The following is a 19,636-nucleotide window of genomic DNA, read 5'->3' as shown; positions in this document are numbered from 1 at the left end:
ATGTTGCTTAAAAGGTAATTGAAAATGAAGAGGTGATAATTTAATTGATTAAGCCAAAAATGTTTGGCAAACTAACCGAAAGGTAGCTGTTTTTTTGGTAAAATGATATAAAAGAACATAATAAGTTCTCTATATTTAATATTATAAATTGAATGAATAAAAAAAACAGGTAACTTATTTCTCACATGCTACTCTTATTTTGGTAAATAGTTTATCTATCAAATATTTACAAAAAAATTAAAATTAATGAAATTTTGCTCAATAGCTAATTTCTTTGAAATAAAGCCTAAATATGAGATTTTTCATGATCTCCCGACCTTCCTCATATCTAATTAATTACTTCTTGATGTTTTTTTTTTTGCTAATGTTTACGTATTTTTGACCCTATTGTTAGTAGTTGATCTTAAGTTCCATTTTTAATTTTATAATTTTCATTATAGTTATTGGTTCAGAATAAATATTAGCAATTAGACATTGTAACACAAGGTACATATATACTCCAAAATCATGAGGAACATAATAAATAAGTAATTGGTTCAAAATAAATGTTAACTTTCTACATAAGAATAAAAATTATTGTTAGCTCTACAATAAGAAAAAAGTAAAATAATTTGATCAAAAAGGAAAATCTATCACAAGTGTCCAACTATATCTCATTTGTCTTGGATCTAGCGAATATAAATAAAGTTTTAGACTCAAACTGAATTTTAAATTGTGCCAATTATGGGTGTTATATATGGGTAAAATAATATCAGGATTATTTGAGAAAGTTATAGAATAGACGACTATATGACATTTAAATGGAACGAAACTATTTTAAGATCTCCCAAAGTTGAAGCGGTTATGGTTTTGAAATTTTTTACTTGCGACAAGTAGGGACATGTAATTTTTCTATTAAATACGGGTATGAGAAGGCCTGACATTCATCATGTCTTATCCCCCATTTGACATCCTTACTTTTAGGCGTCGCTTTTGTTTTCATTATGCGAGATTTGGTCGGGTATTTTAGTTGGTGTAGACTTTGGGAGTAAGATTCATTATCTTTTAGGAATTTCATACTAAATGTATTTCAGCCACTTTGCAATGATCTTCCGTAATTGCTTCTACACAATTGTTAATGCGAAAGTTTGATCATGATTTTCGACATATTAATGGTCAAAATTATAAAAGTTTGACCTCTAAGAAGCAAGGTGAAAGAGTTTAAGAAGGGGAGAGAGAGTATATATCATGAATTTTTTTAATATAACTGATAATTGTATGCTCAACCAAGTGTGGTATAACAGGACCTGTCTTATTATCAATCGCCCTAGAAAATTCATAGTAGAAGGGAAGATACTTACGGGTTCCAAAGTCGGCAAAAAGTCCTCAACCCGAGGATAGTAATGACTTCATCCTCATATACAAAGATTCTTTTCATTCTTAAGCACAGACAATATACGTAGAGGCCTTGCTCCGTAGACGTGACAAACAGAGCAGGTCGTGTCGGGTTCAGGTGTCACGTTTAAACAGGTCACGGATTCTTCAACCCAAACCCGACCCAATTAAATCTCGTGTCTTGTTCGTGTCGATCAAGTTACATTAATAGGTCAACAAATCTCAAACCTCAACCCTAACCCGTTAATTTCGTGTCGTGTTTTCGTGTCATGTCATATTTGGAAAGTGTAAGTATATTTATGTGAGTATCAAGAAAATTTGTGATTAGTTTAGTAAATAGGATATTCGTGTCGGGTTCGTGTGTAGAGTGCCCAACCCAAACCTAGCCCAATTAAATCTCGTGTCGTGTTCGTGTCGACCCGCTTACATAAATGGGTCGTTAAATGTCAACCCAAACCCGTTAATTTCGTATCGAATTACTGTCATGTTTTCGTGTCGTGTCATTGTTTGCCCGCGTTAATGCTGCGCCATAACAATAAACTAGAGTTAGGGACAGTCACTAAATCATGTTCAAATTTACCTGCCGAAACTAATTTTTATTAATGGTCAGCTTTACGTAGTTTCAAGAACAACGTCATTCGAGAGATTAAGGTTCTACATCGATGATAGAGACCAAATGTATCAAGGCCACAAGAAGGACATTGTTCGCAAAGAAGTTTTCATAATCTACCAAATTAAGATGTCGTATTATATATTTTGCATGAAGTTTTTAAGGATAAGTAGTCAAAGACTATTTCGATAAAAAAATAGATGGTGCTAAGACAATAACAACGGTAACTCTATAATCCAATTATATCTCTGAATGTTAGTATACAACTGATACCAAATGTCACAACGCTTTCGTTGCTTTTTTGTAATAGGAACTGGTGATTAATCTGTTCTCATCTAAATCAACCCCCGAAATTTTGTTTGCTTCCATTTTTAGCATAATTTGACTTTTTGTTAAATTTAATAGTTTTCTATTAGCAGACCATGGTAACGTAAAATAACGTTTTCAGCTGTGCCATAAAATATACTCCCTCTGTCCCGGTCATTTTTTATCCTTTGGTTTTGGCACAAAGACCAAGGAAATGGGAGGGGACAATTACTAAATGACAAGTGGAATAAATTGAGTGTGAATTATCAAATTACTCATCAAATTCATTTTTAAAATAGAGAGGACAACAAATGACTGAGACACTCCAAAATGAAAAAGGACAACAAATGACCGAGACAGAGGGAGTATACTACTAACTGACATTATTAAACTAAATTGGTAACCCAACTATTATAAAAAAATGACATAAACTACTAACTGATATTGTCACATATAATACTACTAGGTGTCGTGCATTCTATGTAATAGAACAAGAAATATTGCGTGATGTCTATAAGGAACAAATACTCTTAATTGTAAATAGTCAAGGTAAAATTATGTTATAAGAGATCTAACATTTTTTCTCAACGCACTAAATATATATAATTATGATACCTGATGTTTTTTGTAACATCATTCAGTTTTACGTAGTTGTAAAATAATTTACAAAACTCATAAAGATATGTCTCCGTTATTAAGGGTTCATATTGGTGAACTCCACCATGTTTATAAAGAAAGCGTTTTGTATCTACTTAAAAACCGGTTGTGCCTGTAACACTGAAAAAGCTAGCGACATACTATAACTATGTCATTTGATGTTATACTAATTGATGGCAAAAGTTTTATACTAAAAGCACTAATAATTCATCGGTTATCATCTATACCAATCACGACTTTTTTTCCATCGATGATAACATAGTAGAACTTTTTTATCAACTTAAGAATATATTTTTACAGATAATCCTAACAGGAGCCCCGTGCATCGCACGGGCTTTCCAACTTGTAAGTTTATATACTGGTGGATAATTTGACAATCTTGCCCTTATTATCTCGCGCCTAACTACAGCCGTTAGATCTTATTCATCTAATGGTCTGAAATGAAAGGACAGACTCACCTAAGATATATGGACTCACCGGATGGAATATATATATATATATATATATATATATATATATATATATATATATATATATATATATATATATATATATATATATATATATATATATATATATATATATATATATATATATATATATATATATATATATATATATATATATATATGAGATCTAATGAGTCCACCCCAATTCCTTGAGTCCATAAGTCCTCTTTAGGGCTCTTGGATGAGGGAGATGAAAGACTGAGATTGAAGGGAAAAAGGAAGGGATTAATGCTAAAAGGAGGAGATTAATGCTAATTAATCACTTTCCCTCACTACCATCACTAATCAAACCCCTAATTTCACTATATAAGCCCTCTTTTTCCACTCACTCCTCTCTTCTATCACACAAATATCATTCATCTCATCTCTCTAAAAACCAAAAAACCAAAAAACCAAAAAAAAAAAATTCACTCCTCTCATTCTCACCCCCCAACGACTACCCCACCCTACCCCGACCTGTCCGCCACCACCACCCCACCCCTGACCTCCTTCACCACCGCCGCCCACGACCCACTACGCACCACCCTCACCCTCTCCTCCGTCGGCCAACACACACCACCAAACAACACACACGACCATACACCACCACCACGCACCATCCCTCCTTCCTCTCCAACCCGAACCGCCAGATCTGTCACCACACTCACCACCCGACTACCATTCTCACCACCAGAAACCACCACAATCCCGACCTCCCTCGTCTCCACCCACCGCGTCTCTCCCTCACGCACACCTGGCTATTTCCAGATCTGAAACAACCCGACTACCACCACCCCGACTACCACCCCGACCATCACCACCACTCTCCCTCACGCACACCATCCCGACCTCCACCATCCCCACCCTTTCCAGATCTGAGACACAACAACCCATGCCCACAACCACCCACACCCCGACCTCGGATGCAACAACAACCTACACCCACAATCGAAACACAACAACCTCGACTATTCTTTCCTGCAACAACAACCCAAAACTGGTCCGGTTAAAACTCGTCGTCAAAAGCAACCAACAGAAACAATATTTATAACTTCACAAACTACTCTTAGTAAAGAGGCAAGTAAAGGTTGGATCCCAAGGAATGGGTATTGATGCAGGATTTTCAATTGTAAGTAACTATGTCTTAGGGTGTCACAAATTATGGGTTGTGATGAGATGTAGTCTAAACTAATTAACAAGATGAATGAAAACAAAGTAAAGCAAATAAAGGGGTTGTAACAATTGATTAAAAGCACTAGGGTGTCATGGGTTCATAGGGGATTCATGGAAATAGATTATACAAACATGTTCTCAAATAGATGCAAGCACTTATTGTTGTGATGGGATCGAGTTAGTGTATATCTTACAATCCCTAGGAAGATTTAGGTCCCGGAGCCGAGTCGTCTAGACTGTACAACACCTACAAGTCGACTTAGTCTCCTCCTATTCAACTCTATGCATGGTCTAATGAGGCTCGAGTTGGTTTATGTCTTACAAGCCTCATTGAAAAGATAAGAGATGGGTAAAAAATGGAAGGATTAATAGGCTCCTATTTCATCAAACATCACATGTGCATACGTTGAAATCACAACAAGCAAGCAAATTAATTATGAAAACATATTAGATTAAGCATAGATCAATTCCCATGTTTGTTTCCCCTAATTCCCCATTAACCCTAGCTAAAGGACTACTCACTCATGATCAAGTTTAGCATGCTAATAAGGTTGTCAATCATCCTAACAAAGCAAAACATGACGAATAAATGATGTGATTAACAATAATTAAACAAGGGTAAAAAGAGATTATACCTATTTGAGATGATCCAAATAATAAAGCAAAGAATAATAGAAGTACTTTATGAATGATGGAAGGTTGTCAATCCTCCAATAAACCCAAATAAACTTCTAATTACCCAAATAGAATTAAGAACAATTAAGAGATTAATGAAAGATAAAGATATGATTAATATAGAAATGTGTATTACAACTAAATTAAGAGATGATTAAGGATTGATTAAAGCTTGATTAAGAGTTGTTTATAATCTAGGTAGTATAATGGGGTATTTATACTAAAATTAAGTACAAGGATTAGGGTTACTAAGGGTTTAAATGACTATTAAGACCCTAAGAGAAGCTTGAGGAATTGCAACTCCCGAGGGACATGCGCGGATCATACTGCAACTCCCACAAGAATCCGCTCGTCCTCACCTGCAGCACGGCATGTCCTGTAAGAAGATCCGCTCGGGCTGGCAGTCGGAACGCTCGGATCGAGCTCTGGTACGCTCGTCCTGAGCTCAAGCCGCTCAGATCGTGGCACAGGATCCGTCTCTTGTTTGGCTCCTTAACAATCCGCAGGGATTGTGTTGGGGATGCAAGGATCTTTTCATCATTGCCCGTTTCACTTTATTTACTTGCTTAGGCCTCTAGTGTCGGCCTCCTCTTCGATGCTTGGTCATTAGATGCGATCCATTTAGCTCCATTTCGCTCCATAAATGCAAGGTTAGCAATCCTCTCCTACCAAGGACACAAAACCTCAAAGAATATGCAAAATGGGAAACTAAAGATAAGGAATGACCCTAATATATCCTAGAAAGTATGGGAACGAGGTTAATTCGGGGACTAAATGTGCTCAAATATGAGTCACATCAAACATCCCCAAACCGAACCTTTGCTCGTCCCGAGTAAAGAGGTGACTAAAACTATGACCTTTATTTAAACTAACCTACTAATATAGCCGATATGAGACAATTAGTTGGTCTCACTCCGCCCCTTCAACTCACAACAAGGCATCCATGAGGTAGGGTGCTTTCTTGCAAGGCAAGGTGGGGCTTGCCAAAATGGCGATGCATCAAATCATTAAACACACAAAACAAGTAATAGTTGCATCTACAAAAATGAATAGCCACTTTCCTCATTTAAGTGGTGGAAATTATCTAGTAGGGAAGCAATCTAAGGGTACACACTCCATTATTGATATGGTTTCTTCAAGTTAATAAGTGTAGAAGGATACCAATAAATCACCTCCAAGTTGTGTCAAGTTAGGGTACCTTTATCCTCAATTGCTAAATGCTTTCGTCAAGAGTAGACTCCCTATGATGTTAGAAACACTGTAGGATCGCGAAATTCCCCCTCTTGCCTAGACAAGAAGAAGGGTCGTCCCCTCTCTACCATGCACAAAAGTGGGTTCAATGGAAAAATGGATTAATATGCTTTTGAGTTTCATAGTGGGAGTTTGCTTTTGGTTTTGTTATTCCCCCCAATTTCTTGTGGCATTTGACATTTTTGAGAACAGTTTTCTTTGCCATTTCTTTGATATTTGGCAATTTGATACTTGACAATTTTCAACCTTTGCATTTTTTTGAACATTTTCAAAGTCACCCCAATTTGTAACAAGGGTGATTTTATTTGAAGCATAGGAGTCCTTATTTTTGTACTCCTCTTTTCTTTGATTCAAATTTGTGCAAACTTCTTGTTTTTCATTTTGGTACTTGAACTCAAATTGAGATTTTTGTGCCCATTTCTTTTTTGTTGACAAAAATGATGATAGAAGTGGAAGATGGTTGCATGGTTTCAAAGGTCACCTTGGAATAAACGGTAGCCAAGGAGTCATCACATCACAAGGTACTTGGTCCGGTTAAAACTCGTCGTCAAAAGTTACCAACCAAAACAATATTTATAACTTTACAAACTACTCTTAGCAAAGAGGCAATAAAGGTCGGATCCCAAGGGACGGGTATTGATGTAGGATTTTCAATTGCAAATGGTTGTGTCTTAGGGTGTCACAATTTGGGTTGAGATAGGAGATCAACTAAACTAATCAACAATATAAAAGTAAAGTAATAACAACAAGCAAGATGATTAAAAGGGGTGTAAATAATTGATTAAAGGCACTAGGGTGTCATGAGTTCATACAAACATGTTCTCTACTAGATGCAAGCACTTATTATTGTGATGGGATCGAGTTGGTGTATAAGCTTACAATCCCTAAGAAGGTTTGGGTCCCGGAGCCGAATCGATTAGATTGTACAACACCTACAAGTCGACTTAGTCCTTCCTATTCAACTATATGCATGGTCTAATGAGACTCGAGTTGGTGTATAAGCTTACAAGTCTCATTCAAAAGATAGGTGATGGGTAAAAAATGTAAGGATTCATAGGCTCGTATTTCATCAAACATAACATGTGGATAAGTTGAAATCACAACAAGCAAACAAATTAATTATGAAAACATATTAGATTAAGCATGAATCAATCCCCATGTTGGTTTCCCCTAATTCCCCATTAACCCTAGTTAAGGAAACTACTCACTCATTATCAAGTTCAACATGCTAATAAGGTTGTCAATCATACTAACAAGGCAAAACATGATGAATAAATGAAAGTGATAAACATTAATTAAACAAGGTTAAGAGAGAATTATACCTATGAAGATGATTCCAAATAATAAAGTAAAGAATAATAGAATTACTTGATGATTGATGGAAGGTTGTAAATCCTCCAAATAAACCCAAATAATCTTCTAATTACCCAAAATAAATGAAGAACAATAGAGAAATTAAGGAAAGATTAATACTGTATTATAACTTGATTAAGAATTAATTGTAAGATTAAGGATGGATTAAGAGAACATTAAAGGATGATTACAACTTGATTAAAACTTAATTCAAGTTTGATCCTAATCTAGGTAGTACAAAGGGGTATTTATACTAAAGATTAGGTACCAAGATTAGGGTTACTAAGGGCTTAAATGACTATTAAGACCCATAAGAAATGTTGAGGAAATGCTCCTCTCGAAGGAAATGAACATATCCATGTGCTAGTCCTGCCACGATCCGTGCGTCTTGAGCTGTGGCACGGGCTCTCTGACTTGCGATCCGAGCGGATTGCCTGGAAGACGCTCGGATCTTTGTACTGCGGGACGCTCGTCGTGGGCACGAGACGCCCGGATGTTGATGATGGGAGACGCCCGGATCGTGTCTGATCCGCTCGGATCCCTGGGCAGTCAGCTACTCTTCTTTTCCTCCTTCACAATCCGCAAGGATCAATTCGGGGATGCAAGGATCCTTTCATCATTGCCTATTTTACTTTATTATCTACATAGGCCTCCTAGTATTGTCTTCTCTTTAATGCTTGGTCATTAGATGCGATCAATTTAGCTCCATTTTGCCTCATAGATGCAAGGTTAGCACTCCTTTCCTACCAAAGGGGACAAAACCTCAAAGAATATGAAAAATGGGAAACTAAAGATAATAAATGACTCAATTATGTGCTATAAAGCATAGGAACGAGGTTAATTCGGGGACTAAATGTGCTCAAATATGAGTCATATCAAACATCCCCAAACCGAACCTTTGCTCGTCCCGAGTAAAGAGGTGACTACAACTAGGACCTTTATTTAAACTAACCTACTAATATAGCCGATATGAGACAATTATCGGGTCTCACTCCACCCCTTCAACTCACAACATGACAACCATGAGGTAGGATGCCTTCTTGCAAGGCAAGGTGGGGCTTGCCAAAATGGCGACACATCCAAGCATTAAGCACGCAAAAGCAAGTAATGGATGCATCTATAAAAATGAATAGCCACTTTCCTCATCTAAGTGGCAGAAATTATATACAAGGGAAGCAATATAAGGGTACACACTCCATCATAGATACGGTTTCTTCAAACTACTAAGCCTAGAAGGATACCAATAAATCACCTCCAAATTGTGTCAAGCTAGGGTACCTTTGTCCTCAATCGTTAAATGCTTTCATCAAGAGTAGACTCCCTATGGTGTTAGAAACACTGGAGGATCGCGGAATTCCCCTTCTTGCCTAGACAAGAAGAAGGGTCGTCCCCTCTCTACCATGCACAAAAGTGGATTCGTTGGAAAAGGGATCAATAGATATTGAGTTTCATGTGGGAGTTTGTTTTTGTTGTTGTTATTCCCCCAATTTCTTGTGGCATTTGACATGTGAGAACACTTTCTTTTTGGCATTTCTTTGATGTTTGGCATTTCAATACTTGACAACTTTCAACTTTTTGCACTTTCTTTTGAACATTTTCAAAGCTACCTGATGTGTGCATTTCTTATAGACCTTTTTAGGCCTTTTTAGCACACATTTCTATGCTTATTTCGTAGTATTTCACTAAAAATGCCCCCGAATAGTCTACTTTGGTCTGTTTTGCATTATTTGCAGGTACGAACTGGAATGACTGGAAATCAGCCTATTTGTGGTCCTCCAAGCTTGTTTAAGAGAGTCGGCGTGAAACCTTACCGTCTTGAGATGCGTGAAGGCATCCAAAGGAATAGGAGAACACACAAGAAGTCAAGGCCTCTCGATCGAACTCCACAGTTGCTCGATCGAGAGGCATGTGTGTCAAGAACCCCTCGATCGAGATATCCTGTTCTCGATCGAGTGAATGCAAAGGTGAAGGTCTCGATCGAACTCAACTGTTCTCGATCGAGAGGCCGCGCGCTGATGGGCTTTGGATCGATTGTGTTGTTATTTTACACGCTTTGTTTCTTTGCTATTTTTCTTATAAATAGGCAGAGAATACTAGAGACCTAATGATCACATTTTTTTAGACGTAGAACGGAGACTGTTGCTTTAGTTTTTGGACCAGAAATACTTTTCATCGCCATTTCTCAATTCTTCCTTCATTGAATTCGGTATTATCATTCGCATAATTTCAGTTCAACTTCATTTATCATGTTATCTATTGTCATTTGCTTCGCTATTATTGTTCCTCATTTCGATCATGAGTAGCTAATCGTTTTGCTAGGGTTTAGGGTAGCCATGGCGTAGGAAGGACGATTTAATTAAAATACCCGTAGTCTAGTTGTATGCATCTGCTGCTTTAATATCTTTTAATTGTTTGAGTCGACGCACTCAATTAACTGCCTCGATATCCTCTTCTCCTAGATCGAAATATTGAAAAAGGGGTAGATCTGCAGCGTTTCATTAGGATTTATACTAGCTAGGGCGAAAGCTAAACTAGTATTGCCTAGGGAGAACTAAGGACCGAAAGGTGACGTTTATTACCCACAGATTGAATTTAGGGCATTTATGATTTAGTCCGGACTTTAGAAGCCATGGTGAACCGACAATCCTAGTACCCTTCTCTCTTGTTCATCCCTATTTTATTTCTTTCTCGTTCCTTTTACTCTCTCCTTTGCTCGTAGTTTTTTAGAAAACAAATAACAAACCCCCCATTTTGGTTACTTTCGACAGACCTAGTTGACTATAGGATTCCCATCTCCCTGTGGATTCGATACCCGACTGTCTCTGCTATATTTAGTTGAGACCTGTTGGTTTTATCTTTGACAGGGTTGCGACAGCCGTGTCAAATTTTGGCGCCGTTGCCGGGGAGGCGGTGCAATTTTATAGTTTCTTTGTTTGTCTTTTGTCTCCGGGAATTTATTCCTTGAGACAGTTCTCATTCTTGGCCCGAGTGTTTTTTGTGCTTACAGGTTATAGTTTAGCTATGGAGGTAATTTGTGGAAGATGTGGCGAATGGGGACACAATCCCATTTCATGTATGGCTACATCCGAGAGAGTTCTAGCCTATCGGAAGTTTAGGCAAGGAGGCTCTTCCTTCGAGCTTTGTGCTGTCAATATTCAAGCCGAGTACAATCTTAAGGCCGCCATTCACACACAACATCTTGAGCAGGAATCTGGTGCAGATGCCTTCCATAAACTGCTCGAAAAATGTGAGTCAATGTGCTTAGAGGAAGACCCGGTAAATACAATAAGTTTGAGGAGTGGTCGCACTTATGACGGACCAGAACATACTCCAGAAAGTTCAAATGCCGAGGCAGGGATTACTGTTTAGCAAAATGACAAAGAACTGCTGAAGGGTGGTCGATCGAGTGAACTTACCTCTCGATCGACCAGTGCTGAGGAAGAAATCCCTCGATCGAGAGCCGATACCTCTCGATCCAATGAAACCTCTCGAACGAGAGAGGTTAGTAAGAAAAGCTCTCGATCTAGCACTTCTGGGCCTCGATCGAGAGATACTGAGCATGCGGACACGCATTCCAATGGTGGACGTAGTGGGGTACCCTCCTGTGCTGCGAGGGTGTCAAGAACTGATAAAGGTAAAGAGAAAGAAGAGGACCCACTTCCTATGGTCAAGGTCCCTTATCCGAGTCGATTGCGCGACACGAAGACGGAGAGACAATTCAGCAAATTCGCGGATATGGTAAGAAATATTCAGGTAACCATTCCTTTTGCTGAGTTAATTACCCAAATACCTCCTTACGCAAAATTTATGAAAGATATTATTACGCGTAGGAGGGAATTTGGAGAAACAGCTACTGTCGCTTTCATGGAAGATTCTAGTAGTCTAATTTCAGAAAAGTCTCCCCCTAAATTGAAAGACCCGGGTAGTTTCTCTATTTCTTGTGTTATAGGAGATGTGATGATAAATAGGGCGTTGTGTGACCTTGGAGCTAGTGTCAGTGTCATGCCCTATTCTATCTTTTCTAAGCTTAAATTGGGTCACCTAAAAATGACCAATATCACCCTGCAGATGGCCGACAGATCTGTTAGACGGCCCTTAGGTATCTTAGAGGATGTGCCCGTCAAGGTGGGCAAATTCTTTATTCCAAAGTGGACTTTATTGTATTAGATATTGCTTTGAGGATACCCGTACCCGTTATTCTGGGTAGACCGTTTTGTGTACAAATGAGCTATTATTGATGTCAAACTCGGGCGTTTGACTCTAGAGGTAGGGGATGATGTGATTACGTTTAGTCTGCCCGAGACCTTGTCTAGACCAATGATAGAGGATACTTGTTATTCTCGTTGATATTGTTGATGAGTCCGCTACGAGTTTTGGTCGGATTCCTTGGTTAAGGATCCGCAAGAGTCTTTGATGTTTCTAGATGAGTGTGCAGATTTTTCAGATGACGAGGATGATGTCGAGGAGTTGCTTGGAATTGCCACGATGATGAGATAGAGCTGTCTCGACGTTCACCGAACAGTAGAAAACTTAGCACATACTTTGTGCTCAGTCGAGGTAAAGGTCCCCGAGCGTAAGGCTCTTCCCTCTCATCTTAAGTATGCTTTCCTTGATGATACTGAGCAGTTCCCAGTGATTGTGAGTGCTAAGCTCAACGACGAACAATTAACTGCTTTATTGACTGTTCTTAAGAGAAATAGGAAGGCGATGGGATATTCGTTGGATGACCTTAAGGGCATCAGCCCTGATGTCTGCATGCACAGGATTGAGCTAGAGGATGATCACAAACCTTGCAGACAGGGTTAGCGGAAGCTGAATCCAAAGATGGAAGAGGTTGTGACGGCTGAGGTTATGAAACTACTCGACGCAGGTATTGTTTATTCAGTTGGAAATTCTAAATGGGTAAGTCCCGTTCAGGTGGTACCTAAGAAGGGAGGTACTACAGTTGTCCGAAATGAAAATAATGAGCTAATACCTACTAGACTAGTGACCGGGTGGCGGATGTGTATAGAATATCGGCAATTAAATGCCGCCACCAAGAAAGATCATTTCCCCCTTCCTTTCATTGATCAGATGATAGAGAGATTAGCCTCTCATGAGTTTTTCGGTTATCTGGATGGGTACTCAGGGTTCTTTCAGATCCCTATTCATCCAGATGATCAGGAAAAGGCTACTTTTACTTGTCCAAAGGGTGTTTTTGCTTATCGCAGGATGCCTTTTGGTTTGTGTAATGCCCCTGCTACCTTTCAGAGGTGTATGATGGGGATCTTTTCTGAGTATATAGAGTCTATCATGGAAGTCTTTATGGACGACTTCAGTGTCTATGGGAATGACTTTGATAATTGTTTAGCTAACCTTGATAAAGTTTTGCAGCGATGTATTGAGGTTAATCTGGTGCTAAACTGGGAGAAGTGCCATTTTATGGTAAATGAGGGCGTAGTCCTTGGGCACTTAGTCTCCAACAGGAGTATTGAGGTAGACAAAGCAAAGGTGCAAGTAATCGAGCAATTACCTCCTCCAGTTAATGTTAAGGGGGTGAGGAGTTTCCTTGGTCACGCTGGCTTTTATCGTCGGTTTATCAAGGACTTCTCAAAGATTGCTCGTCCGCTTACACAGTTGCTTTTAAAGGATGCTCCTTTTGATTTTAATGATGAATGTCTTTCTGCTTTTAACACTTTGAAGCAGGCTTTGGTCTCTGCACCCATTATCCAGCCTCCGGATTGGAAGCTGCCTTTCGAGATTATGTGCGATGCCAGTGATTATGCACTAGGAGCGGTGCTAGGCCAGCGGAAAGACAAGGCGCTGAGTGCGATCTATTATGCGAGCCGAACTCTGGATGAGGCTAAAGTGAAATATGCTACCACGGAGAAGGAGCTTTTAGCTGTTGTTTATGCGTTAGATAAGTTTAGATCGTATTTGTTGGGTTCTAAAGTTATTATTTTTACAGATCATGCAGCAACAAAAACACCTTCTCGAACAAGAAGGAAGCTAAGCCCGTTGCTGAGATGGATACTCCTTTTACAGAGTTTGACTTGGAGATTAAGGATAAGAAGGGAGCGAAAAATGTCGTAGCCGACCATCCGTCGTTGTCCGACGCAACAGAGAGGGAGGATTCTCTTCCTATTAATGATTCTTTTGCTTTGATGACTCTTTATTTTCTCGTTGATGTTTTTTCCGTGACCTCTGTGAATTCTAAGGATGGTGTGAACCTTGGTTTGCGACTATGCTAACTTTGTCATCGATCGAGCAATCGCCACCGGATTTATCTCATCAGCAGCGCAAGAGATTCTTACACGATGCACAACAATATTTCTGGGATGACCCTTATTTATTTAAGGAATGTCTAGACGGACTCTACAGACGGTGTATTCCGCAGTGGGAGACCAAAGCTATCCTAGAAGGCTGCCATTCGGCTCCTTGTGGAGGACACCACGGTCCATCATGTACCGTGGCTAAGGTATTGCGAATGTTTTTTATTGGCCAACTCTTTTCGCTGACACTAAAGTTTTTGTTTCTAGCTGTGATGCTTGTCAGAGAACGGGAAACATTTCCAAGAGACATGAGATGCCTCAGAACGGCATTTTAGAGGTTGAGATTTTCAATGTATGGGGCATCGATTATCAAGGGCCATTCCCGTCTAGCCAGGGTAACAAGTATATTCTGGTAGCTGTAGACTATGTGTCTAAGTGGGTGGAGGCGATTGCCACTCCCAATTGTGATGCCAGGACTGTGATTAAGCTGTTTCATAAGACTATTTTCCCCGTTTTGGTGTCCCTAGGGTCATCATTAGCGATAGAGGTATGCATTTTAGAGAACAGCAGTTGACTGCTTTGCTGTCTAAATATGGTGTCAAACACCGTAGGGGTTTGGGGTATCATCCTCAGACTAGCGGACAGGTTGAGGTCTCTAATAGGGAACTTAAAGAGATATTGTGTAAAGTAGTGTCTAAATCACGGAAAGACTGGAGTGCTAAATTGGAAGACACGTTGTGGGCTTATAGGACGGCTTTTAAGACACCAATCGGTGCTTCACCGTATCGTTTAGTGTATGGAAAGTCTTGTCATTTACCTGTTGAGCTAGAACATAAAGCTTGGTGGGCTATCCGCCAGCTTAATTATGATGCTGACTCGTGTGGTGAGAAGCGTTTATTGCAGCTAGATGCGCTGGAGGAGTTTCGGCTGAACGCTTATGATAGCTCCCGAATTTATAAGGAGAAGACAAAGCGTTGGCACGATAAGAGGATTGTACCCCGTGAGTTCCATGTTGGGCAAAAGGTGTTACTGTTTAATGTCCGGTTGAGATTGTTTCTGGTAAGTCAAGTCCGTGGAGTGGTCCGTACACGGTGGATCGGCGTCACAAAATTTGGATCGGTTGAGTTAGAGGACTCCGAGGGGAATCGCTTCAAAGTTAATGGTCATATTGTGAAGCACTATTATGGGGCTGATGCTGTTGTTGGCCGCGTCGAAGTTCTCTTTTTCGACGCGATGGCGGAGCGTGATGTTTGACGCTTATAGGTCGTGCGAGACCTCATAAACCTGCGCTTTTCGGGAGGCAACCCGATTGTAATTTGTTGTGTTTGTTTTTGAAACTTTTAACACTCTTTATTTCTGTTTGGTGTGCGTTTGAACAATTTTAATAGAGTTTATGCGTGAATTGTACAGCACAGGTACTGTACTGTTGCTTACTGATGCAACAGCTCTCGATCGAGTAGTTTTCTTGCTCGATCGAGTGGTCCTTCCCTTTCAAAGCTTTCGATCGAGCTCCTATTTGTTCGATCGAGTATCTGCACCGCTTAAAGCCTCGATCGAGTGTTATGTGTCTCGATCGAGTACCATTTTCTTCTCGATCGAGCGGATCCTTTGTCGATCGAGAACCCTACCAACCTCTCTTCCTGGTTCGGTTTGGGGAGGTTCGTGGTTTGCGCGCTTTTGTAAGTTTTCGACTCTCCCTCTCTTTAGTTTGCATTTCTTCTCCTTTACTTTGTACAATGGGGACATTGTACAGTTTGGTTTGGGGAGGGTATGCATCCATATCGTGTCTGCATGTTGTTTTTATTGCATTTCTGTTATCACGTTTACTTATGTTTGCATTGTTTTTATTTCAAAAAATCCATAAAAACTTAAAAACTTCGAAAAATAATCGAAAACAAAAATCATGTTTATTTTTGCATTTTAGGTTGAGTCTGATTGGAGTTTTTCATTGCTGATAACTGTCTTTTTGCTTAAGCCTTGCATTGTTTCACATCTTTTAGCAAAAGTCTTTGCAATTTCTCGAATTTCATTTCAAAATTCGTTGAACAAGTAGACTTGACTTGAAATTTTGGCAAACTACAATATCTTTCTGAGGTTTAGAGCTTTATAACTGGTGTCATCCATGAACAGTTCATGTAGGAAGTGAGTAGTTACTCCTTATAAGGCATGTAACATCAAATTGCATAAGCATGAGTTTAGTCTACTTAGTACCTATATGCATTCGGGTCTGTGGTTGGTGACACATGTTTGGAGAGGCAACCTCTTTATTTCATTTTACCCATGAGCTCCACATAGCCAAATTGCCTATTTTGTCCCTATTTAGCTACAATCCACATTTTTCCTACCCTAGCCGCGCTAGTAATGGTAGCAATGTTGGGAATGTGTTGATTTGCAGTTGGTTATTATATCTTTTTTCATGAGATGGATGGGTGAAGGAAATGAAGGAGGAATATTGAAAAAGAATTGAAGAAAAATGAAAAAGAAAAGAAAAATCCGAAAAGAAATACGAAAGAAAAAAAAAGAAAAAAAAAATCATATGCGGAAATTGAAAGACTGTATGTTGTGATTTACACTCCCATGTTTAATCTATATCTTATGGGGAGTTGATAATTCTATGGTGATTAATGAGTTGTGTGCATCCAATTTGCACTGTTTCGTATTGATTTGTATGGAGTTTGAAGTAGGGAAGTTGTATAATTTGGATCCGTTGTTGCTAGCCTGGCTATTAACCCCACATATCCAAATTCATTTTAAGCCCCTTCTTACCTATTACCTCACTTACCCATATGTAAGTCCTTGGCATGTGTCTTGGTCATCAGTTTGGTTGGGATGCATATGTACGGTTGTAGAGACTTTATTCATGTTAGATTGCATGCATGTTCTTATAGGTCGCAGTTAGGTGAGCGTTCTTCATTCTTTCTATCTTATATTATATATCATCTTGTGCTTAATTGTGTTATTGAGCGACCCGTGAGAGTCCATTTTTAAAAGTCTTGCAAGGTCAAAAGTTCAACATCTTTTTGAAATTTGCATAAATTCGTTTGCCTTGATATTGAGCTATTAATAGTTGATTCTTATGCATGAAATGGTTTAAGCCGACGGTCTTCAGCTTGTCTATGTTCTACTCCTATCCATTTAGTCCTAGCTAGTGGCATTATTTTGCTTGAGGACAAGCAAGGGTTTGGTTTGGGGAAGTTTGACGTGTGCATTTCTTATAGACCTTTTTAGGCCTTTTTAGCACACATTTCTATGCTTATTTCGTAGTATTTCACTACAAATGCCCCCGAATAGTCTACTTTGGTCTGTTTTGCATTATTTGCAGGTACGAACTGGAATGACTGGAAATCAGACTATTTGTGGTCCTCCAAGCTTGCTTAAGAGAGTCGGCGTGAAACCTTACCGTCTTGAGATGCGTGAAGGCATCCAAAGGAATAGGAGAACACACAAGAAGTCAAGGCCTCTCGATCGAACTCCACAGTTGCTCGATCGAGAGGCATGTGTGTCAAGAACCCCTCGATCGAGATGTCCTGTTCTCGATCGAGTGAATGCAAAGGTGAAGGTCTCGATCGAACTCAACTGTTCTCGATCGAGAGGTCGCGCGCTGATGGGCTTTGGATCGATTGTGTTGTTATTTTACACGCTTTGTTTCTTTGCTATTTTTCTTATAAATAGGCAGAGAATACTAGAGACCTAATGATCACATTTTTTTAGACGTAGAACGGAGACTCGTTGCTTTAGTTTTTGACCAAATACTTTTCATCGCCATTTCTCAATTCTTCCTTCGTTGAATTCGGTATTATCATTCGCATAATTTCAGTTCAACTTCATTTATCATGTTATCTATTGTCATTTGCTTCGCTATTATTGTTCCTCATTTCGATCATGAGTAGCTAATCGTTTTGCTAAGGTTTAGGGTAGCCATGGCGTAGGAAGGACGATTTAATTAAAATACCCGTAGTCTAGTTGTATGCATCTGCTGCTTTAATATCTTTTAATTGTTTGAGTCGACGCACTCAATTAATTGCCTCGATATCCTCTTCTCCTAGATCGAAATATTGAAAAAGGGGTAGATCTGCAGCGTTTCATTAGGATTTATACTAGCTAGGGCGAAAGCTAAACTAGTATTGCCTAGGGCGAACTAAGGACCGAAAGGTGACGTTTATTACCCACAGATTGAATTTAGGGCATTTATGATTTAGTCTGGACTTTAGAAGCCATGGTGAACCGACAATCCTAGTACCCTTATCTCTTGTTCATCCCTATTTTATTTCTTTCTCGTTCCTTTTACTCTCTCCTTTGCTCGTAGTTTTTTAGAAAACAAACAACAAACCCCCCCATTTTGGTTACTTTCGACAGACCTATTTGACTATAGGATTCCCATCTCCCTGTGGATTCGATACCCGACTGCCTCTGCTACATTTAGTTGAGACCCGTTGGTTTTATCTTTGACAGGGTTGCGACAGCCGTGTCACTACCCTATTTGTAGTGAGGGTGCTTATATTTGAAGCATAGGAGTTTTTATTTATGTTACTCCTCTTTTCTTTTGATGCAATTGCAAACTTTTTTACTTTCATTTCAATGCTTGAACTCAAATTTGAACAATTTTTGTGCCCATTCCCTTTTGTTGACAAAATGTGGTAGAATGTGGAAGATGGTTGCATGGTTTCAAGGGTCACCTTGGAATAAACGGTAGCCAAGGAGTTATCACACCACAAGGTACTCTTGACTAGGCCTTAATCCATGGGTCAAAGGATACTAGCATGACACATCCAAGGGTGTTTTACAAGTATTCTAATGAGCAAAGTCTTAAGAAGAAAAAAGTATCTACAAGGGCCTTATATACACTTGTCAAACTTCCCAAATAGATGTTTTCACAATTTTTTTCCTAAAATGCAACTATATGCCATGATGCAACTAACATATATACATCCTAATGCATACACTTCTACCAACTAGTATGCCATATAATCTAAATGCAATTCCTACAATCACATTGGTGTAAACTGCATCAATCAAAATAAAGCCACATAATCATTAACATAGAGAGGAGAAAGGAGATTGGAAAGATCATACCATGCGGTCTTCAGAATCCTCATGTCTCGGATGTGGCGTAGTCAATCAATGTGAAAGAAGGACAAACAAACAAACACGTATATACAAAATATATACAATTCTATGCTATAAAGGAATGAACATGTTTTTGGTTTTTCAATTTTTTAATTTTTCAATTTTTTATGGTTTTTGATTTTATGAAATAAAGGGACATATTTTTGTATTTTTCAAATTTTTTCAATTTTTATCATTTTTTTAATTTAAAAGTCAAGTTAGAATTTCTCATCCCCACACTAGTATGGGCATTGTCCTCAATGGCCAAAACGATAGGAAATTATGCAAGCTAAATGAGAATGCATGATTACTATACTAAATGCAATCTATATGACATATACAAGTGATGCAAACTACACTACACTATATGATGCATGAATTTATTTTTTGGA

General features: G+C 38.9%; 1 protein-coding gene across 1 annotated transcript; it reads left to right on the top strand.

The window, feature by feature from the left end:
- The first annotated feature begins 11,622 nt into the window (after positions 1-11,622).
- On the top strand, positions 11,623-15,392 carry LOC141617628 (uncharacterized). The gene is made up of 6 exons (XM_074434802.1): positions 11,623-12,012; positions 12,514-12,636; positions 13,471-13,631; positions 13,835-14,072; positions 14,422-14,573; positions 14,666-15,392. The coding sequence occupies exons 1-6, from the start codon at positions 11,623-11,625 to the stop codon at positions 15,390-15,392; spliced, it is 1,791 nt and encodes a 596-aa protein (XP_074290903.1).
- Positions 15,393-19,636: the final 4,244 nt, after the last annotated feature.

This window comes from Silene latifolia, chromosome X, assembly GCF_048544455.1.
Source record: "Silene latifolia isolate original U9 population chromosome X, ASM4854445v1, whole genome shotgun sequence".
Classification (NCBI taxonomy): domain Eukaryota; kingdom Viridiplantae; phylum Streptophyta; class Magnoliopsida; order Caryophyllales; family Caryophyllaceae; genus Silene; species Silene latifolia.
The sequence above is the reverse complement of the archived record's forward strand: the minus strand, read 5'-3'. Positions and strand labels throughout refer to the sequence as shown.

Coding starts and splice junctions, on each gene's coding strand:
- LOC141617628 (XM_074434802.1), top strand. CDS start 11,623: ATGGTAAGAAATATTCAGGTAACCATTCCTTTTGCTGAGTTAATTACC. Junction 12,013..12,513: donor TAGAGGATGTGCCCGTCAAG/GTGGGCAAATTC, acceptor GATACTGAGCAG/TTCCCAGTGATTGTGAGTGC. Junction 13,632..13,834: donor AAGCTGCCTTTCGAGATTAT/GTGCGATGCCAG, acceptor TTATTTTTACAG/ATCATGCAGCAACAAAAACA.